This window comes from Etheostoma spectabile, chromosome 13 (assembly GCF_008692095.1).
Source record: "Etheostoma spectabile isolate EspeVRDwgs_2016 chromosome 13, UIUC_Espe_1.0, whole genome shotgun sequence".
Lineage (NCBI taxonomy): Eukaryota > Metazoa > Chordata > Actinopteri > Perciformes > Percidae > Etheostoma > Etheostoma spectabile.
The window spans coordinates 13,502,997-13,526,299 of record NC_045745.1 but is presented as its reverse complement, the minus strand read 5'-3'; the positions used below and the strand labels follow the sequence as shown (position 1 = coordinate 13,526,299).

The following is a 23,303-nucleotide window of genomic DNA, read 5'->3' as shown; positions in this document are numbered from 1 at the left end:
GTGTGTGTGTGTGTGTGTGTGTGTGTGTGTGTGTGTGTGTGTGTGTGTGTACTGACTTTGTGTGGTAACACTGGCTTAAGGCTGCGGCTAAAGTAGCTGAAGTGGTCTCCGTTCTTATGGACTTGCACACGTTCTCCATCATACTTGATCTCAGAGTACATCCCGTTGGGGCATTTCTTCATGGCGTACTCAACGGATTTACATGCCTCTGCCTGAAATCACAAAGGACAACAACAAGCTCTCAGCAAGGAGACATAATCACTTTTCATTAAAAGTTTCCCCTAGTGAGCTTCCAATGAGCCGATCTGGTGAGATGTGGGAAAACAACTGTGCCATAACTGAAAAGAAGTGTGATGGGTCAAAAAAACACAAGTAGTGAGCCAATTAGGGAGGTTGAAAACAAAATCCTGGGTTAACCAAACTTATTTTGGAAGAGAAAAGTGGTTTAGATACTATAATCTGACTAAACTACTGGCTTGTTACCAACGTATCTGATCCTCTGACTGCGTTTAAGAGATGTTTTTCTTTTCCATGATCCAATTACTTTAACTAACTTTAAATTACGGTCACTACACTACAAAAGTAAGACCTCTTGTTGCATCAAGGTGTTGGTTTGAAATAAAAAGAAAGAGCAATAATGATACAGGTTGCAAGAGAGAAGCTGTTTCCAGTTAAGAAAGGTCTCTTCTGTACTCAGCAAAACTGCATCATAAACTCAATTCTTTGGTGGACTTGCCTCAATATTCTAGCATTGTATTCTAATAATATTACACCGTTGCACTAATTGGTATGACTAAAGCTCACTAATTACACGTCCATACTCTTGACTTGATTCCATGTTTCTGCCTTCCTAATGTGCCTACTGGGTGTAACAGGGAGGGGATGTAGCTTTTCATCTTCTGCAAACTAACGGTAAAAGGAGACAGAAGTTCACTGGGCCTCATTATTCATTTGCAAACTATAATGTGATATAGCTGCAGCAATTTACTTTAACAACGCATACATTAAAGTCTTCTTTTCATGCAGAATTAATAGTTGCATTTATAAAGAGGGATAGTCATTTGTGTAGAGTAAAAAAGTGATATGTAAGGTCCAGCTACTGACTGCTTGGTTGTCAAGTGATGAGCCATCAACTGGAAACTGTTTGAACATCATATTCTCTTCATCTCGCTGGATTTTCCCAATAATTACTGCGTCATCATTGCTAGCGACAGACGGGGGGGTCCTGAACAAACCTGCCGTGTTTAAGTAGTTTAGCCAGTGGTGGGTTTTTGCTGCCTTCAGCTTCTTTTAATACAAAATGTGTCTTCTGGCTGTGACAATAGCCACATGCCGAGAATCAAAAACACCTTCGACGTTTTGTGTGTGTGTCGTGTTAGTTCAAGGCAGTTTCCTGTGGCGTCGCTATGACAACCAGCCACGCTCGCACATAAGGCCGCACTAAAATCTGCAAAGGAAAAAGGAGGACGGATATTTTTAGATAACCAACCCACCTCGCCCTTTGTCTGAAAAATGTATTATTATAGTATTGGTCTTCTCCGGGATATTTATAATAATGTATAAGTAGTTATCAAGTAAATGAAGGCATGAGGAGGAAGTGTTTTTTTTAAGTAATTGATGTGGTCAGAAAGGTTTGTAGTACATAAATAGTAGTCTTCAAGATCAAAAATTTGTTTTCTATTTGAGCCAAATTCCCTCACACTGTTTGGTAATGTGACTTCTATGAATCACTGTGGTTCAAACAAGTCACCCTTATATTGAATCACAAAGACTAAATCGTTGAATCAGGAAGAACTGTTGAAAACACTGAGTGTAAACATATTTCACATTTGAGTGGTGGTACTCACCAACATGGGCTGAACGGGGGTCATGAGCGAGGCCTCCACAGTGAGGAGTTTCCTGGGTCCCGAGCCATTAGTCGCCTCCTGCTGATTCCTCAACACCCGTTCAATCACGTCACCCAGATTACGCGAGGCCTTGAAGGCATCATAAGCATTTGGATCCACTGCATCTAAGCTGCATTTTGGGCAATAATGAAAGAGGAGTTCAAGATTGGCATCAAAATATAATCTTTTTTCAATGTGACTAAGGAACAGTGCATATTAACTTCTAGAAAGAAGAAAAAGACACTTACACATGTTTTGCTCCGGAGTTCATCTTCAAGTCATGTTTAATAAGCCGAATGATGCATTTTAGGTCATTACCGGTACATCTATGACGAAAAGAGAATGCAGATTAGGACTGGGGTGCTAAACAGCCCTACATACCAGTAAGTAATAACCATAAGATAATTACATTGTATTACTGTAATTCACAGAAGTAATTCAGAAAAAAAAACTGCTCATTATTGTCATGACACAAGAAGACCTCTTACTCTCTACAGCACAATAAATGTCGGTTTACAGCTAGATGTTGTTTTGTTTTTGTCAAAAAAACATTGACCCACTCCAGCATCTGCTACTGCGGAGGGTAGAACGTCAAATACAGATGTCTAGTATGTGTGTATGTGTGTGTTACACATGCCTCAGGCAGACACAAGAAAACAAGCAAGCAGACACGCAAAAGCAAGCAAGCAAAACAAGTGGAAACAAATAACGGCAACACTTACAAATACTGTGAAAAGAAATCACATAATCTGTCTCCCTGGCTTTTACATGTTTGTAGTAAACTGTGTGCTTTTTTTAAACTATTTGAACAATTACTGAAAGTTCTAACACCACAATAAATCGTCTACATCATGTGGAGAGGTATGACTACAAAAGACACAGTCAGAAACAATGACTTGTGTTTATAGTGATAAAACTCAGCCTATTATCACCTTAAGAATATATCAAGGGTTAAAGGACTTGTGTGTCAACAGGGTTTTGAAAAACTTGTCTATGCTTTCATCTTTAGTAGACTTGACTACTGTAATGGTGTCTTTACAGGTCACCCTAAAAATAAAAAAAATAAAAATCAGCTGCAGCTGATTCAGAACGCTGCTGCTCGAGTTTTTAATTGCCCTGTTGCTGAAATGTGCTATACAAATAAAGCTGCCTTGCCTTAGTAGAACTAGTGTTAGTATACATTAAGATACATTAGGTTAGTCTGTCTGACTTCCCTACCCCCGTCAATGGTACCCTGCCACGTAACATTTTTGATTATATTGAACACATTTGAAAAATGGGCCAAACATCTATAGCTAAGGTATTTTTCTAAAAATACCTAAAAAAAAGCTGGATACTGACGTATTTGAACAGATGTTACTCAAATGGTAGTAAAAAGAGCACAGAGTCTAGCGCACTTGCCCAACTCCAAAGACGGTCCACCTCGGGCGCAACTTGGCACATTTCAACTGGTAATGGAAGCGCAAATCAGTGCGGCATGGATTGACTCGGTGCAGCCAACGGAAAAAAAACATTAAAGGTTCAACACTGAACCGTGCCACATGATTGTTCATGTTTGCAATGGAGGAAAGAGAGCCTTGAACGTTTTTATTATAGCAGGTATGTGGTACTAATCATTTTACTCAATTACCATAAATGTACTGTTTTACTACCGAGACCAAGTGATATATTAAATGGTGATGTACTGCATTACTTTTTGGCAATATCCTCAAGCTCAGTCTGCTGCTCATCTTCCTTGGTCAGTTGGGCAAGGCGGGTCAGTGAGGCGTCCACTTCCTGAATGGTCAGGAGGCTCTTGGTTGCCGCGGGAAATGATTTACTCTCCTCAAAGAACATCCTCACTGTCTCAGATACATCGCCCTTAAAAAAAAAAAAAAGGAGAAGACAGCCACAGCATTTTAAGTGGTTTTTTTTACAATTAGTTCCTCTGTCATCAAGACACGATGTCAAAAAACTTTAATTGTCCAGAATGAAATCCCCTGAGACATGCATTTTTAATCTGAGAATATCAACGCTTTGAATAAAACACTGGTGAGAAGGTTTTTGGTTCTAAAATAAAACATTCAGCACATGTGGCCTATTTTTTAACATTCCCAAAGCACAAGAGTTTCAGTGTAAGAACATATGGAGACTGACCTGCTCCAGATCGCGCACCATGTCATCCTGGTTGCATTTGAATATGCGGCTGAAGAGTTTTACGATCTGCTTGTCATTTAGGTTGTAGACACTTTTTACAACACCTGGCAGGAGCAGCTTCACCGTCAGATAAAGATCTCCATGGAACTTATCTAGGATGGAAGAAAAGGAGATTTACGACAAAAAGTTTGCTGTAGAAATCCTGGCGTCGAATTCTGTCACATGCGGTCGTGCTGAAATCTGCTAAAGCCCATAAACACACAAGTAAGAAAAGAAATACTGATTAACACACCAACCTCCACCTGAGCCCTTCTTGAGGAACTTTTCAATAATCTGTGTCTTGACATTGTAGCTGTTGTGTTCTGCCACCATGGCACAGAGCTTGCGAAACTCTCTAAAGAGGCAGTCCTTGTGCTGGCGGTCACAAAGCTGGGTGGACAGGGCGCTGCCTTGGCTGACAGTGGCAGGGGAAGAGGATGGTCCTGGGCTGCTGGAGGTGCCAGCTTTTGCAGCTGTCAGGACAGTGAAGTGGAACAGTGCTCGTAATGAGAACAATTCAACAAAACAAGTATTTCTGCTAGATTCACAGTGGCTTCACAGTGGAACAGTTTAAATGATTATCTGGTACTTTTTAATTTGACTGATTACTGTTAATGGGATAATACAGCCATGGTGCTTTGGCTTAGTGCTGCTAACACTTTCTTAAAACTTCTTCAAAAATAATACATGCCCCTCAATCGTTGTTATAGTCCAGAATGTGTATTGGACAAGCTTGCTGACTTGTCTTCCTAAACTCCTATCTAGACGTCAGTCAGTACTTGAGCTTTGATGAGAACACTGAGGCAAGAAAGATTGTACAAAGGCTGTTTTCTGTGAAGGTGAAATGTTTCTTATGTTGACAGAAAGCCAGTGGGGATGTTTTACAGATCCATCATAGAATCAGTCCTGAATTTTTCACTGACTGGTTAGTATGGCAATTTGAATATACCAAACAGAAATCAACGGGGCAAAACTGTCATAGTGGGGAGTGCACTCATTGGTTAGCAGCAGCCTTCTCTGTCAGAGAGTTTCTTCTTTTAGGGAAATAATCTCAACTAAACTATACATTTACAGTTCAATAGGGCCGACACAAATGCTGTTTGAGACAAAGTGTAGCATGCCCATTCCTCCTTGTGAGAATAACCACCCTGACCCTTTCTGATCCAAGATGTTCCTTTTGGCTGTCCATTTTTATATAATGTTCCTTGCTTCAATTAATTTAGTTGTTGACCAGCTTGTTGTATTGTTTCAACTTTTTTGTGAATGGTTTTAGAGAACATATGAAACCACTTGACCTGAGATGTTGTATATCTTACCAGTAAAGCCTGAGAACTTGCGCGGCGCGTTAACAGACGGGTCAGCGGGAGGAGACATTAGCTGGCCAGTGTTGTTCATCTTGGCCTGCACCTTCTTCTTTGGACTTGCACCGACTTTGGCCATCAGGTCTACAAGACAAAACAAATGGCCTTAGAACAAATAACCATAACCATTTGACATGGAATACCATAACTTAAAGATGCAGTAGGTAAGACTAACTTTATCTAACTGTGTCTAACTCTAACTGTGTGTAACTTTGAAAAAAATCATTTTAGCTGTTCTGTTCATTTTAATCCTTAATCAATCATTATTGTAACCTGAATGTTAAAGCCTAGCCTAATGTGAGCGGCTTTGAATTAGCTTCCACACCAGCCCATGCACATTTGTACAACATGGTAGAGTAGCATCCCCCTGCTTAAATCTGCTGTGAGTACATCTTGAGAACATGTTCCCATGTATGATGCTCTCCTGCAATGTTGACACATGAATTTATAGTTAACTCAGCAATGCCAAATCATTGGAACCAAATTAGGATTTATTTCAGAGATATTTGAACTAATGTGTGATGCCTCAGGGTTCTCTTTTTCTTTTCTTTTTTTTTTAAATCTAGCATTAACTAACTTAACCGATATAGATCTCATTTACAGGAGTTAATCAATTGACTGGTGCTTAACTGGTTGTGTTATATTGCAAATTGTGGTTCTGTGGGCAGATAAGTTAGTATCAGAATCAGAAAAGGATTTATTGCAAAGTAACACTTACGAGGAATTTGTCTTTGTGCATAAATAAAAAAATAAACTACAATTGTAAAAGAAACTTTCACATAAATAAACAAATCAACAATGCAATGCAGCCTCTGGTCAGTTTCATTGACTGCTGACATCCTAAAATATGCGATGGTGTTTTAATCACATTACCGGGAAAATGTTTCCTTTTTCTGTGTTCTCTAAAAAGGTCAAAAGTCAGTGTGTCTACATAGTGGTCCACAGCGAGTGGTAAAACTTTCTTTAAACCCAAGATGAAAGGTTATGTATGTACAAAACACAACAAGAGCAATATTATGGCCTTTGAATAGTATAAAAAAGTGGTTTTGTGTGTGTGTCTGTTGTACCTGAAACATGTTTGTTAATGAGCTCCCTGTCTTCGTCCTGCAGCTCCTCCCAGCCCTCCAGATCTGTGATGTCCTCTATCTTCTTTGTAGTGGCTCTCGCCCTTTCCAACTTCTCAAATATGCACTTTACATGATACCACTCTTTCATCTCCCCTGCAGACTCGCTGAAAGGGTTTGGCACAATCTTCCCTATGCGCACTATGCCCTTTTGGATTTTGTCCTTGCATTTCTTACATCCTGCAGTACCGCGTTTGGCGTATTCAACAATGAACCTCTGTTCAGCCATATCTGGCTGGTTAGAGAAACACTGATGTACAAAAAGCTGGGAAGGATTGTTATGGATGAGTTTGGATAGCAAGGAGAAATGATGGATTTTCTGGGAAAACTGTACTGCATGAAAAGTTGGGGGTAGATGTTTAAAGCATGAAGAGACAGAAAAGGCTCTACACACTTTACAAAGTTGCTGATAAGTGACAAGTGTTCCAAGATGCTGTAGGCTAAAACAGACAGTCTTGTGAGCTAATAAAATAAGCGGTTTCTGCATCCAGTTAGTGGGCAAGTTACAACCTAAAGAAAGCAAAAAGAAAATCATGGTTAAGAAAATTTGATTATTTTTGTTTTATATAAAATGTTGCTTTGACATATCAAAGATTACTGGAACAACCAGCTTGAGTAAAAGTTTAAACTACCAAATTGGCTCATGATGATAAACTGTTGCCACATATGCCATGTCATTTCACCCATTAGCGGTAGCACTGCTTCCTAAGTGTTTTAACGACTCCCATAAGGTCCAGGTCATCATGACCCTCTAGCTGTTTGTGATCATTTTCACTCATGTTTTAATACAATATTTATTAATCAGGTTAAGTTTAATACTTGTTTCCTCGTTACCAATGTGTGTTTACAACCCAAATGTCAGCGAACAAAAGTCCTCTCGACTGTAAATGTACGTTACTTATCTAGCGTCCAAACAGCTAGCGTTAGCTACATTAAAGGAGCATAAGGTGTACAGAGGTACTGCTGTAACGTTAGCTACATAGTTAGTCTTTTGCGCTTCCTAATTTGGTAAATGTATACGTTGGTACAACAAACTGTAACGTTAATTAATTGCACGCACCAGATTTTTAAATTTCAAAAAATCTGTTATTTTAACAAAAGGTGGACCTTCGGGTTGGCATAACGTAGTTAAGACACAAAGTGATGTGCCTCTTCAACATTTAACAGTAACGTTATCTTAACGTTAAATTATACTTTATCATTGACCTTTCCGGTATACTTAAAAACACCGTGTCCAATCAGTTATAACGTTGCATATTATTGCTAAAAAGTGTAGCTACACGATACGTGTCTAAGCCTGATGACACGAAGGCAATTGTTAGGCTAGCACTAGCGTTAGCTAAGTAGTTGGTTAACGTTAACTTTAATGTTAGCCACACTCTGTTCAACACACATAATAGTAGCTAAGACAGCTACCATTAGCCTAGATAACAAACATATTGCACGCCATCTATCAAACGTTACCTTGTATGCTTAGTAAAACTTCATAGCACGGTTTAAATAGCTATCCCTCCTCATTGTTGTTAGCTAACAGATCAGCACTTAAGTAACCTTCAGTTACATTTTAAAGATACGATACACTTCCGGCTTGGGTCATCTACACATGCAGTATATGTATATATGTATATACTGTGTCTATTTATATAGAGTATATATATATTCATCTTGGATATACTGTATATATGACCCAAAGCATCAATCCATGTGTGTGTATAATTGTGCAATTATTATTTACTATGCACATAGTGTTTCCTCACCTTAAACACCCCACACACACACCATGTGAGATGCATTATTTGTTTCAAATTGTGACATTTGCTTTATTTTGAAAGATAAACATATTTCCGGTATCTCTCTGGTTAATTCCAATTACCTTGACGCAACTAGTCAATGCTAAAGCCAAAGGGGCTGCAGCATGGGCTGCATGTTGCGGCTGCACAAAGCTCGTTGGGGTTCATAGAAACGGTAGTAGACCTTTAAACAGCTATCTGCCGCCCTCTGTTGAACTGACAAGATCCTTATCAATTTCACAGCTAACTAGTTAAGAAAATAAATGAATAAATGATCATCCCACAATGGATATTCTTCAGCGTACTTCTACCCTCTGCATAATTGAAATCTTAAAACAATTAAGACAAAACTTTTTCAAAAACGGGATTATAGCAAGCTGGGAGTTTGATTCAATTGCAAATACAATGATGTATACCCCTTTCTTTAATTCAGACATTTTCTTTGATATAACAATCATTAATCGTATAACCATTTCAATCAAGTCCATCAATTCAAAAATGCTATTATATTTAAAATACGGATTCATTTAAATAGGCTACATACATACATACATACATACATACATACAGTACAGTACATATGCACTTACATACATCAGAAATACTGCCTATCCCTGGCATTCGTCCCAATTGCAATGCTTCTTGCTAAATACTCATAGTTGTAGTTGGCAGGCCAGACGAAAAGTTCAACAAGTTACACTAGCACTGAAGTCTAAGGTTGCACGTACCCCATGGGTGTTGACACCAGGAACTAGTAATGTTGCCTTCAATGATCCCGGAAACGATGCATCACATAGACTTCAATCACCTTCACTCACACATGTAGACTAGCATATAGTGCATCCTAGTAGGTAGTTTAATTTACCTCAGTTAATAACCTATTGATATAATATTGTTCTTGACGGCCTGCCCGAGTAATTGATATTTCCATGTCATGCATAGTCATCTTGATATTGTTTTCTAGGAAAGAATGATCTATGACAAATCAACAGTCAATTGCAAAACAAAATGCAACTAATGCTACCAGACATGAAAACAAGCAAAGCACTAACTACGAAAGAAGCATAGACTAGCTACGTAAATAGCGTACGCGTGAACATCATTGACAACAAATTTCGTGCGCACATTCTACGGAGATAACGAAAAGGCGGCGCTACGACACTTTTAATACGCAGTGCGGGTACGCGTAGGAGATGTCGGCTGGGTGGACCATGGGGAGGACCCAGAAGCAGTATTGACGTTATTCCAGGCTGTAAACAAGATACATTTCTCATCAGAACTGCAGTGAACTATAATAGAGTAAAGCATGGGAAGGAGTATAAGTTGTGTTTCTTACGCTGAAAGTCTGGCTATCTCCACTAGCTTCGGGAAAGCAAGCAAGCTAGCAAGCAGTAACATTACAGGCTAGCTTCGCAGAGAAGCTGCTGCCTATTGTGGCCCGCAACGACCCTCCCAGCTAGCATCCGTCGCATGCACAGAGACAAAAATGGTAAGAACTGCTAATGTGGTGTTTTACTACATATATCCAGCTATTTCGGCAATGTTACACTTTTATCTTTAGTATGTCACATATTGAAACAATTGTCAAGGGGCCAGTTAGCTTAGCTTATTGTGCTAACGTTACAAGGTTGACAGCTCCTGACACCTGGCTGCGGTCTCAGCTAGCTAAATGGAGAGAGCTAAACACAGCGCTTAATTTAAAACCCTTTCAATTTATAGTTACCTGGTCTACTCTGGTCAAATGCCTTCACTTTGTAGAGCATCCTATTTGGAATTGTTGGGATCCCTGCATTTCGATCCAATTGACGTTATTTACCGTTTTGTTACAACAAAATGTCACACTTTTGAATTGTTATTGAACGCCGCAGCCAGTCTTGGTGTTTTGGATGAAGATGATGTAGCAGTTTAATGTTGCTAGAACTTGAAAAACCAGCCTTGCGTGTTGTAGCCTACTGCACGCACAATGTTGACTATAAGAATGTGGCTAAAGAAGTCAAGCAGATAACTACAGTGTTGATGGAAAAATGAGGCATCTTGACTCTTAAACTCGACAAGTTGCTAAACTCACATACTGTACATCTGTAAGATATTTTGCATAATAAAGTCTGTGATACAGTAGTATTAGACTAAACATGCATTCTGTCATGTTGGATTTACTGGCCTACAACCACGTTCTGTTGGAGACTAGTTTGGTCTTTAGGTGTAAATGATTGTGCTGGTTCAAATAAACGTCTTAGAGGTGTAGGTTATCTATAATTGATTAACTGTGATATGAACTCTTAATCAAATCTGTCCAATTTTAGTAACTGTTGCACAAGGAACTAATGCACATCATCAACAACACCACTGAGAGCTTCAATATTCATATTGTTGAGATTAGAATATTTTCCTTCCTCATTTTATCCTTAGAGTATCAGATGCTACATTATTAAAGGGGTGTTTCATTGTTGGAAAGATGAATATATCCTAAAATTGGGTCACGTACGTAGTAGAAATGTATAAAGCTTTTTGAAATTGGTGCGTTCTAGGCCGAGAAAAGCTAGAAAAAGTGTTTTTGGCTCATGTGGATGAAGACACCAAATCCACAGTCAAATACGGTAATCAGATACTGACTTAGATTCAAACTAAACTAACTTTAATTTTTTCCTAGCCTAATTTGAACCCTAAATCTAAAACTAATTTCCTAAGCCTTGGACTCTATGCACATTTTAACGTCCATTTATTAATGCATCACTTTTTAAGGCTTATTATTTAACACTGTTGTTAGAAACACCTGTGATATGAGATTAATGCTTAAATTGTGCATTTGTCCATATGCAGGTGTACCTGTTAAATCCTATAGAGAACCTGAGAAGCTACATCAACAACCGTCCACCGCTGGTCATTTTTATGATCAGTGTCAGTGCAGTGGCCATCGCTTTCCTGACCATTGGTTATTTCTTTAAGATTAAGGAGATCAAGTCTCCAGAGTTGACAGAGGTGAGTCACACCCATATGGTTCTCTAAAAGAAAAATGATATGCTCTGGTCCATTAAGAATCTCTCAGATACCAGCAAAATGTGGTCTCTGCTGATGCTAAATGCCATTTTATGACCTCTGTGGCTTGCTTAATGCCACAAGGATGCATTTCCTAAAATGTTGTGCCATGTTACATTTAGGATATGACCTATTTAGCCTTTTCTAGTCTCACGCAGGTCAATCTGTGAGGTTAGAATAACTTAATTTTAGTCAAACAATAAGGGAATCCAGGTTTTCTTGATATGTGTGCAAGCTATACAGTACATTTTAGCTCATTTCTAGCTGGTTCTATCACACACATGGCTGCAAAGAGTTTAATTGGAGAGAACAACAAGGTCAATTCAAAGTGAAAGTGTGCTTCCAGTTCACAATACATGGAAATACACCTTTGCATGTGGATCTGAATAGAAAGAATATTCAAATTAAAAAGGTTGTAGGTAGTAGGGGTGGGGGGGGAAAAAACAATCTATTCACGTATGTTTCCTTTGAATTTATATTTTTTTAAATTATTATTTTTTAACCAAGGATTTACCTAAATATTTTCTGTTTGTACGGTACAGCCGTCAGCGACATCATATCCGTTTCCAGCGAAACAGACCGAACGCAGAAAATCCGTGTTATGTACTTCTTTACAAATGAAATAAATGTCAAAAGACGTGCATCATTGTTTTTGAGAAATGTCTCATGATATATTGTCTCTAAAAGTGTATAATTCAACTTTTTTTTTTTGTTTAAGAAGGAAAAGAAATTGCAATAATCAATACTATCAAATCGCAATACTTGTACAATCAAAATAAATAAAAATTGCGATACAAATTAAAACGGCAAGCATTTATTGCGAAATAATCTAATCAGAATTAAAAGCATATCGTCCCAGCCCTAGTATGTAGTATCATATGGATATGAAATACATAAGTTTAGATATCATCTGCCAGACACAACTAACATAAGCTCTGTGCATAGCACTCCAATTTCATTGACACAAATCAATCCGAGGTGTAAATCAGGTTATAGATCTTTTGTTAATCGCAACATTTCGTCCTGACCAACAATCAAAACACACTTTCTCTTTCAGGACTGGAACACCTTTCTGCTGCGCTTCAATGAGCTGGACTTTTGTGTCTCAGAGAATGAAACGATAAAGCACGGTCTGAACGAGTCGACCACCCCAGAGAGCATGGTTGTGACCAGCGGCCAAGCTCGTTCCAGCACCCAGGTTCCCCTCCTGCTAGAGGACTCAGGTCCCATCAACATCTCAGTCCCCATCACCCTCACGCTGGACCCGCAGCGCCCGTTTGGAGGGTACTCTCGCAACCTCACCCACCTGTATGCCACAGTGCTGGGGCAGCAAGTTGGCTTGTCTAGTAGGTTCTCTTTCTCCTCATCGTTAGGTATCTGCCCTGTGGTCAGTGTTCAGAGGAAAATCAGTTTGTGTTTAACAAAAAAATCAGGTAGGGCTGTCAAGATTAAAGCTATAGTGCGTAGTTTCTGTCGCACCCATGAAGAATTCTAAGTAATGACAACAACACCACTGTCGGCGTGTCCATATGATACAAGCCCTCCGTGATCACTTCTACTTTTGTCTCCTTAGTGCATGTGTGTTTATCTTGCGCTCTACCTTCTGGTGTATGTAAAAGCACTGTAAAAGTTTCACAGAGAAGAAATATAGAAGGATAGAAGAAAAGACTGCATCATTAAACCTGGTCAGATTTCTGTCTTTTAGGCTGCTCTTAAATCAGCCAAATGGCAGTGTTCTGCATCCACCCTAAGTAGATGGAAATTCAATTTCACACTTAATTTAAGTATTGTATTTAAAGGAAATTAAATATGTAGTCGAATATTTAGTAATATTATTATACCAAATAAACTGAACTTGGACATGAAGGCTTTATAACACAAATATTGTTGTAGGTAGGATAAGTAAAATGGGTGCATTTCAACATGTTATTCCACTACCTTGCAACAGATTGATATTTAGTCCCATCCAGATTGGCTTTATCCGTGGTTTTAGTCTCCTTCCTTTTGAGGACATTTCAGCCCAAACACCTGCCCTGTTTTGATACAAACATGTACTCTTATCTTAAATTCTAAAGCCACCAGAATGGATGAGCAAAGTCAGCAAGGATCTGTGCAATTGTTTAATGACACTTAGCAAATATTGCTGTCTGAATAAGGCTTACACTGTGCAAGTTGGAAAAGAGTACACCTAGGTAATTGTGAAATCAGTTAATTGTTAAAAAAAAGTTTTCCCTAAATTATAGTGCATATTAGGTACAAAAGTATTTGAGTTGTTTTAAAAAAAAAAAAATGTGTTGTCCCATTTTATACAGTCCTGTTCACCATTATTGGCACCCCTTTATTTTTGAATAACCTACAATAGCTTCAGAAATAAATTGAAATGTACCAAATCCATATCATCAGGATCTTTTAATTGAAAGTCCAACGTAATTTTACAAAGAAAATTGTTTCAACCAACATATTGTAATTTCAAAGAAAAAACAGCATGTGCAGGAATAATGGCACCCCTCTTTAATATTTGGTTGCACACCCGTTGGCAGTGATGACAGCCTCCAAACGTTTCTTGTAGCCATCTATAAGCTTCTTGCACTTCTCAGCTGGTATTTTCTCCCACGCTTTCTTTGCAAATTCTTCAATCTCTTGAACGTTTGCAGGTTTTGTTTCCCCAATGGCAGAATACAGCTCATACCAAAGATTTTTCTTCAGATTGAGATCATGACTCATTGCTGGCCATTTTAAAATGGATCATTATTTTCCTTTTCAACCATTCCTGCGTGCTTTTAGATGTGTGCTTTGGGTCTTTGTCTTGCTGGAGGACCCATTATCTTCGACTCAAACCATGTTTTCTTACACTGGGTAGGACATTGCGATCTGAAATCTCTTGATATTCTCTGATTTCATTCCTATCATACGGTCAAGTCCTCCAGTACCAGATGCAGCCCCACAGCATTATGGATCCTCCACCATGCTTAACTGTTAGTAGGATATTCTTTTCCTTGTAGGCTTCATTGCGCCGTCTGTAAGCAAACTGTTGGTGTGCATTGCCAAAAAGCTCTATTTTTGTTTCATCTTTCCACAGAACATTTTCCCTGATTGTGGTTTATCCAGGTACTCTTAGGTGAAAATTAATCGTTCCTTTTTTATGTCTTTTCCTCAGCAATGGTACCTTCTTTGGCCTTTGCCCATGAAGCCCAGTTTTGTTTAGTTTGCGGCGTATGGTACTTGACGAAACGATGACCCCAGACTGTTCCACGTTGGCCTTCACGTCTTTGGATGTTTAACGCTGTGTTTTGTCCACCATTCGCACCAACCCCCCACGTTCAGGGAGGTTCTTGACAGTTCCATGCTTGGCAAACTTCTTAACATTTCGCACTGTTGAAACAGGTATACCAAGGCCTTTGGAGATGGCTTTATACCCTTTGAAAGTCTTGTGTTTGCTAATTATTGCACTTCAGATGTCCTCAGACAGCTCCTTTGTCTTCACCATCGTGACAAAGGAACGGGATATCAGATGGCTTTTTAAAACACTGCAGTCATCATTCATTGGCTGATTCATGTCACATGGGCACAGACAATTTCTCATTGGTGATTCCCATTTGTGATTTACCACACATGAGTCACAATGTGTTTTCTTACTGATTTACAGCAAATGGTGCCAGTACCAGTGACACAGCAAGCTTTAAGTTTTTCTATTTTTTCCTCCCATTGTTTGTTTTAAATTGTTGTTTATCATTTGCTCTTTTGGATCAAACATGAGTTCTGTATAGAACAGAATTGTTTCATTTGATTCATTTTTTTCCAGAAGAAATTCCACATTATGTACTTAAACTTCATGGGTGCCAATAATGGTGAGGAGGACTGTATACGCACCTGTGTTGACAAAACCACATCTATCCTCAGTCACACCCAGGAGTCCACTTAGTTTGACTGGTAATCTTCTAATCCCCTTTGCAGTTTAATAAATATTGCATAAGCCTACAAAATCAGCCTGTCATTCGTTATCAGGGGGATTAGGCTTGGTATGACATCAAATACTACTGCTGTGGATGTCGTATGCATGCTGCTAAAACGCGTCTCTCTCTTTGGGCCTGTAGGTTGTTTTAACCTGATCATGGCTAGTCACTGGCAATTATTCCCATGTCAACATAACAATGAAGGGAATGTGGATATGCAAGTTAGAGGCCTATGAGTTGTGCGCTTTGCTGGTTTTTATAGAATTATAGGAAAGTGAAAGAAATTAAGAATACCAGAATCAGTAAGATTTTTCTCTTATCACGTTAATTTTCGATCTTAAATTCTCTTATTGTTTTTTCACGTTTTGTGTGTAGGCCGGGAAGCCCATGAAGAAATAAACATCACTTTCACCCTGCCTGTTTCCTGGAACTCAGACGAGTGTGTACTGCACGGCCACTGCGAGCAGGTGGTGTTCAGCACTTGCATGACCATCACAGCAACAAGCAATATCTTCCCAGTCACAGTGTGAGTTGGACTGCCTCCCTGACTCATAGGAAAACACTTTATATCTCTGCCTAGAGTTTTTTGTCTCAATACCTTCATATCATTTTTGACAATATTTTGGGTATAACTATTAGTGCTTCCATACAATGTCTCTGAGAAAGCCAAATATTTTCAGTTTAGACTCGAAGCCCAAATCCAGGAACAGCTTAACTTTTCTGTAGTCACTGCTATTAACCAACATGATGTGAAGAGTCCCATATCCCCAGTCAACAGACCTCCATCTTTGTTTTGGTTTGTAGGCAGCCGCCACACTGCGTGCCAGAGACATACACCAATGCCACATCTTGGTACAAGGTGTTCACCACAGTCCGTGACTCCGATACTAAGTACAGTCAGGACTACAACCCTTTCTGGTGTTACAAAGGAGCCATCGGCAAGGTGTACCACGCACTCAACCCAAAGCTCACTGTCATTGTTCCTGATGTAAGTCCCATCGTCTTTTTTTTCTGATATCAAACATTTTTCAGTTTTCTGTTTACAGCGTTCCTGGTTCAAGGAGTTTGATGTTGTTATTCCCATCTCTGTTAACTTGCAAAGAAGCAACTGAGTCAAAACTATGTATTAAATAGTTGAGAAGAAGAAATTTTAAAGTAGAAGTTTGAATAATAAGATTTGTCAGGTAGGAGGTAGAGGCCTTCCAAACGTTTCACTCCTTGTATTCCTCTTCCTAAAGCGTCAAATTTGGCCTGAGCCATTATATTTTTGGGTTGTCTGTCTGTCCGTCCGCTTCTTGTGAACGCAATATCTCAGGACGCCCTGGAGGGAACTTCTTCAAATTTGACACAAACGTCCACTTGGAGTCAAGGCCATAACTCAAGAATTCCTACACTAATTATGACAACATTTCACAGAAATGTCTAAAAAAATAAAGTGATATTGTTACATCCAAAAGGTCAAAGTTCAACTTAAATGTGACATCACAATGTCCTTCAAAAAAAACACATAACTCAGGAACAGAAGGGGAGACATTTGGTAAAATACTGAATTTGTGACACTAATATTGAAATGGTGGCAATTGTAAAGATCTTCTGTGCTGACAGGTTAAATATGTGTGTGAAGCATCTATGTTTTGCCAAAAACACACTTAATACCTTTTTATTAAATAGCTTTTTTCTCTTGGTTAGAACATCTGTAAAATAATATTTACTTCAACGTAATTATTACTAGAAAAAAAACAAATATTGATAGATTGATTGTGTATTTGTGACTATTACGATGGCAGGGTATAGGATCAGTCACCCACTTCCTTATACGTGAAAGTAAATGTGACCAAACACATTCTGAAAGCCATTTCGATGTAGTTCTATACTGATAGCGCTAGATTGTTCCAGGATTACAATGATCCTATTGACAGCTCACAACTGAGCACTGAATGGTCCAGTGAGCCTGAAAACAGTTTGAGAATGCATGCACAGATCTCAGCCCACTTGAACACACACAGGATTATGGAGTGGTGCTTGAGAAAGCCTTTATCCACCATCAACAAAAAAACACAAATGGATTGACAAGTGATGTTCCTGTTTCATTTCTACATTTAGAAGTTTGGAGATGCTTTATTTCTAGCTATGTTTTATTGCTATACTCTTTAGGCTTACTGTGCAGTTAGAATTAGTCTCATGTATTTGGCATTAACAACTAAGTATAAAGTATTTTAGAACCGCTGGCATCAGGCTATTTTTAAAATGTTTAAATTATGTTAGACCCAGTGAAGGGCAGTATAAACTGCAAACCTATAGAGATATACCCTTCTGATATGGATTTGGCAAACAATTTATAGCAGTGGGCATATAAATGCCACCTCCCAAGTACAATCCCACAATAAGGACTTACTTGAAGAAATACAAAGGCAGTGGGTTTAAGGAATATTTGATAATATGGAAAGTTTTATAGCAAGCCAGAAAAAATCACTCATATTGCCTTTTTAATTATAATAAAACCTGCAGTTACTGTGAAATTTAATTCTGTCTAATTAATTCTTTCTTACCAGGATGACCGTTCCCTCATCAACCTGCACCTGATGCACACAAGCTACTTCCTGTTTGTCATGGTCATCACTATGTTCTGCTATGCAGTCATCAAGGGGCGGCCTGGCAAAGTACGGCAAACCAACCTTGACTTCTGCCCTGAGAAGGTACAACAGACACCAGCAGTGCTATATGACGAGAACAGGTAGTTTCAGCAAAACATCAATTGACCGTGATTGGTTAAAGACATGATCCAATCACACTGCTGTTTCTCTGCTATTTGTCCAAAATACATTGACGTAATTGTTTTTTGCGCACATTATTTTATCAAAACCTGGCATCCTATTGTTTGGTGGGCCTCAGTTGAAGCTGATACATGCTTAGTTATGTTTTACTGCCGGAAGCAATGGAAGCTTGTTCTCTTTGGCGTTATTGCTTGTTGTGGCACAATATACCAGCTCACACAAGTCCATGGATTAACAATTTTAAGATAGGTCAGGAAGCTGGGACTCATTGTCTAACCAAACAGATAGTTTTGAGTAATGTACTGTGGGAACAACTTATAGCAAATTATATCATTTACAATACTGGTGGGTGCGGGCTGGGCCAAGCTAAAGCTCTGCAGTGCGTCATTTAAAGGGTATTTTCAAAAGTCGAGCCCATTTGTCTCTATGAACCTATCCACACCGAATCTGAAACTATCGTATTTCACAGTGCGCATTTTTTCTTCTTTTTTTTCCCCGCAGCTGATTTCTGCAAATTTTGGAGCCCGATTTAGAAACAAGCCAACCAATAAAATAACTAGCTACACTGAGCTGAATTAGTGGTACTTAAAATGGGCTAGTTTGAATTAAGATGTCCTTCACTTTGATAGTAACATTTCAGATGCTTTACTCTCCAGTTAACTGCAAAATTTTATTTTAGTGTTTACCTTACAGCAGTGGCTTATTCACTGCTTACTGAAGAGATTTGATGTCACTACTATTTTGGCTGGTGGTAGTATCAAGGAGGACACTTTGCATGCTGCTATATACAATTACTTTTGTGGAAACCTACTTTAGGAAATCTGATCAAACTATAAGAATTTTTTGTGTCAATCCAAATCCTTCTAATTTCCTTCCTTTTCTGTCCATATTACCAGATATTGTGGTGATGTGTGCGTTGTTTTATAAATGATTGAAAGATTGTTTTACTGAGTGTAGTAATCCCTGTCACGAGTTTGTAAACTGCACTAAAACCCATTTTTTCTGTTGCAGATGGCGTTGTCAGAGGGTTAAAAACACATCGGAGAGCTATTTTAGAACGTACCTGTAACATGGACAAACTCAAAGAAACAGAAGACATATAAATAAACATACCAGTTGCCTAGTGAACCCTGGAAATACAGTAAGGGACACAAAAGCTCTGTTAATGCATTACTCTTGCAATGTTGGGTTTTTCCAACCAAAGATATACAAGTGCCTGTATCTGTCTTGTAAATATTTGTAGGAACTCTAATATTCTGTTTAAAACCTTTTTTTGTGTTGATTAATATTATTATTTTGCCTGAGTCCCCTTGTGCCATGTCCTAACATGCAGTACATAAACAAAGCAGAACGCCAAACCCAAGAACTACACAGACCAGAAGACCAGACCCAAGATCTTCACGGCCATTTTTCATTCAGTCTTATTTGCCAAGCAAGATAGAAAAACCACAGAGAAGTGGACTACATGGAACCTATCACAGATTTCAGTTATGAGCTTTTGCTGTAAATGTTTGGATATCCTAAAACCTGTAAACATTATCTCCCATAATGAGAGAGCATGATTATTAGTCACTTGAAGTATGTTTAAGTGAACTAAATATGCTTTAATACTCAGGTTGAGATAATTGCTTGAGGATGAGATGCTTGTTACACACTGATAATTAAATCTTCAGTATATGCACTTGTCATTGCAGCTTACACAGGGAAGAGAACTAATTGAGCACTGTTCTCTGCACCAGACTCAACAGTGTAATCAAAACTCTAATCAGAATTTGGACATTGCATGAAGTCTGTTTAAAAGTAGCACTTAATTTCTTTAATCGGACTGTCAATTATAACAATAGGTCTTTACCAGATTAACAATTGTCTTTCCCTGTGTGTCTGCAAGGTCAATAAATGTGGAGTCAAATATTTAGATGATTGCACCGTGCACATTAATATATGAACAGAATACACTGTCAGCAGTAAAGTTAGAGTCCCATTGTCTGTTTGTATTCTGTTAGGCTAATTAGTAAGTCCATTTAATGGCAGTTGAATAAGCTGCAGAACTTTCTGTGGTCTGTGTTGACAATAGTTTTTTGTTTAAGACGTTTAGATGTTGCACTTAAAATGATTTTCTGCCTTTTGCTTTCCTTCCTCTGGCTTCATCGCTCACTTGCCTCTTGTCTTATTTTCTGGCTGTCACTCTTCTGGACTTAATGTACAATGCTTCGTTGTTGCTACTGGACGAAGCATTAAATTCTTGCCTTACCTACGGTGGACTTGCTTGCTTAAAAACATGGTGGGAAGATCATCTTCTCTCTTTCCAACATTAACTTGCCAATTCCTTCTTCCACAGCCATCCTCCTCTTTTTGTTTCTTCCAGCCTGTGGTTTGAAATGAAACTTGTGATCTTTGTCTTATCAATGTAAATGTCAAGTGGCCCTTGAGTTATTATATTTTAGGAGGCTTTAGATTTACCTGTGCTTTTATTTTAAGTAAATCATTATCAGTTGCAAGCGTTTGCATAGTTAGTGCAAGTTAAGATTTCTTGCACATTCTGCGTTAATGGCTCCTGTGATTATTTCTTTGTCTGCGGACACGTCTAAGTTGAGCTAAATAAACCTTGTTTCAGTTGGACTCCTTCTAACAAATAAATATAATTATATTAGCTTATAATTGTATTTGTATAACTATGGAGATATATTTATGATTAAATCACTTCATTTTTAAATTTTTATTATTTAGTACAACAGAAATGTGGGAAAACCGTGTGTGTGTGTGTGTGTGTGTGTGTGTGTGTGTGTGTGTGTGTGTGTGTGTGTGTGTGTGTGTGTGTGTGTGTGTGTGTGTGTGTGCGTGTGCGTGCGCGTGCGCGCGCGTGTGTGCGCGTGTGCGTGCGCGCGCGCGCGCGTGCGCGCGAGCGAAATGTTTAGATACATACTGTAAAGGCGGCTTTAGACTGATTCTTTGAAAGCGTCTGGAATTTAAAGGATACTAAGTGTAATGGAACGTCTGAAGTGCACAAGTCTATATTGACATGACTGGGCCCAGATATAAAACACCTTCTCTGACAGTGTACATTTTCACGTGACTCGGTGTTGTGCTGAAACTCTTAAATGTAGCTTTCAGGATGAAATTCATGCTCTTCCATCATTCTCATTTCAAGCATGGCTGACTTTGACAATCATTTGCTCGGAATGTACAGTATATTATTAGATTTGCAATAAAGAAAAAAAAAAAACAGTGCTCTCATTACAGTAAGTTAAGATTGTTGTTAATGTTAACATCTTGGGTCACCAACCACTGTCCTCTGCCGTCTTGACACATGTCAAAACCTATCATTATCAAATAGGTCCGATTTGATTGATTTGCTAAGAGAAGATGCAGTGTAAAATCCAAACTTAATAATTAACAGTCTAAGTCCGCCTTTAATGTCTGTTGAGTACAACTTTCTTTCAATAGCAATTACTGATACATTTTACTTATCTTTTGTGTTATTTTGTTTCATAATTGATGTACCTGTTGAATGTATTTTTATAAGCAGCATAATCTTAATCTGAGATGCAAGAATTACAAGTGATTTTGAAATAATGATGTTTGATTTTTTTGATTTTCTTTTTTCAGTTTAAAAGGCTTTACTTGAATTGTGTTTTTGTTTGAGTGGTATTCATATAAGATTTATCCTTTTGTGGCAGAAATGAATTGTCACATTATTGTATCAAACACTTTGGACATTTGTTAGATTTGTACGGAAGCCCTGATAGGCAAGTGAGGAAAACCAGAATTATGATTTAAATTGTTTAGGTGAGAAAAGTTTGACTGGTGAAAAGTGTTTGTTGTTGTAATACTCTGTACGACCACAAGGGGCTGAAGTGCGCCACTACCCCATGTTCTAAATAGGACTAAAAACATTCATGTTCAGGTTTTATGTGAAGTTGTATTTCTCCATGCACCCTAAACACAAGATACATACAGTATATTGTGTGTTAGCCTGTTATGTAACATTACTGCCATGTCTTTTATTTTGGCTCGAACTGTATTTAAATTGGCGATAGAATACGGGGTAGTCGCGCAATTCAGCTTCTCTTAAAAAAAAGAAAGATCACCTGCCAAAAAACGTTCCACCTGTTTTCACAGGTGAAATAAGAGTTATGTAGAAAAATGATACTGGCAAAAACATTTTTGTCACCTGTTAAGTCACAGTTCTTAACACTGGAGAGAAAACAATTTAGATCAGACGTAGACAATGGATCACCAGAATTTGGTTGTTCTCACTTTCCTCACAGGGCTTCTGTATTTTTTTGTGTGTATGTTGGTGAATGAGTGGAAGGTGTTTCTTCACATTGATTGATTGATGCTAGGACAAGTCTTCCTAATTCTGATGTGCGTCATATTTGAGGATGAATCTGTTGCTTCTATTGTCATCACCATCCCCAGTGCTTTCACAGTGCGACTCATGCTTGTTTTGGGAAGATCTGGCAGCTCTTATTGGATGGTTGGAAATTTTGAGTGTTGGACAAGAAGCGTGTGGGGTTTGGCCGGGTGGATGTGAGTGAAGGGTGGTTGAAGAATGCCATATTATTGACAAACCGTCATCACAATTAATGTCAGTGACCGGCATTTACCTGCTTCTCATCCCTCCTTGTGTGATTTACTATTTTCATTTTTGGTTAGAATTGCATCTCTATAATTGCAAAATGCCTTAACATTGTACAGTTTCATTTAAGTTTTCTTTGTTTCACATATTTTAATACACCAGATTTACGGAAATAAATCCAACCACAATCTTTTCATCACTTCTGAGCTAAGAAGCTCACATCAACATGCTTGTTAAGTGTACATTCAGAGACATTGATATAGAAAAAGGATCTGATGCTTGCTGTTACTCCCATATCATTGAGGACTGGAGTAAAAACAGAGGAGCCATATTCTCCTTCGTTGCATCATCTCACAGTGTACTTGGCTTGACATTAAGCAAAACACACAATATAAGACTGCCATTTCAACTTGTTATCCTTTCTCTTATGTCAGCAGCGCTTACAGGCAAGTATTAAGCCAACTCTGTGCCTTCTGCACTATCAAGCTGCATCCTCGTCCCTGTACATACAGTAGATAGGACCATAGGTTAAATGTGGCTAGAACGTCATTCAAACCCTTTTCCTTTCCAGTGGAACTGCTGTAAATGAATTCAAGTTTAAATAAACTGTCTCCAAAGTTCAACA

At 38.5% G+C, this 23,303-nt stretch overlaps 2 protein-coding genes across 5 annotated transcripts in view; one reads left to right on the top strand and one right to left on the bottom strand.

The window, feature by feature from the left end:
- lig3 (ligase III, DNA, ATP-dependent) overlaps positions 1–10,242 on the bottom strand; it is a 16,486-nt gene extending 6,244 nt beyond the window's left edge. Inside the window, exons 1-9 of one of the 3 annotated variants that reach the window (XM_032534250.1) lie at positions 10,060–10,242; positions 6,490–7,056; positions 5,378–5,506; positions 4,319–4,534; positions 4,023–4,174; positions 3,580–3,746; positions 2,135–2,212; positions 1,848–2,016; positions 57–212 (exon numbers count right to left, since the gene is read on the bottom strand). In XM_032534250.1, coding sequence (XP_032390141.1) covers positions 57–212; positions 1,848–2,016; positions 2,135–2,212; positions 3,580–3,746; positions 4,023–4,174; positions 4,319–4,534; positions 5,378–5,506; positions 6,490–7,056; positions 10,060–10,099 — 1,674 coding nt within the window. In that variant the 5' untranslated portion in view covers positions 10,100–10,242. Of the gene's footprint in view, positions 1–56; positions 213–1,847; positions 2,017–2,134; positions 2,213–3,579; positions 3,747–4,022; positions 4,175–4,318; positions 4,535–5,377; positions 5,507–6,489; positions 7,057–8,010; positions 8,146–8,419; positions 8,496–10,059 lie in introns of those variants that run through there. The other 2 variants (XM_032534252.1, XM_032534251.1) reach the window with 2 other exon arrangements.
- Positions 9,463–23,303, top strand: tmem248 (transmembrane protein 248). Of its 2 annotated transcripts, none has more exons than XM_032534258.1 (7): positions 9,463–9,825; positions 11,157–11,315; positions 12,430–12,718; positions 15,701–15,851; positions 16,130–16,313; positions 17,878–18,059; positions 19,111–23,303. In XM_032534258.1, the coding sequence occupies exons 1-7, from the start codon at positions 9,823–9,825 to the stop codon at positions 19,166–19,168; spliced, it is 1,026 nt and encodes a 341-aa protein (XP_032390149.1). In that variant the 5' UTR covers positions 9,463–9,822; the 3' UTR covers positions 19,169–23,303. The 2 variants fall into 2 exon arrangements, with proteins under 2 accessions (XP_032390149.1, XP_032390150.1); XM_032534259.1 differs by having other exon boundaries at positions 9,467–9,825; positions 17,878–18,021.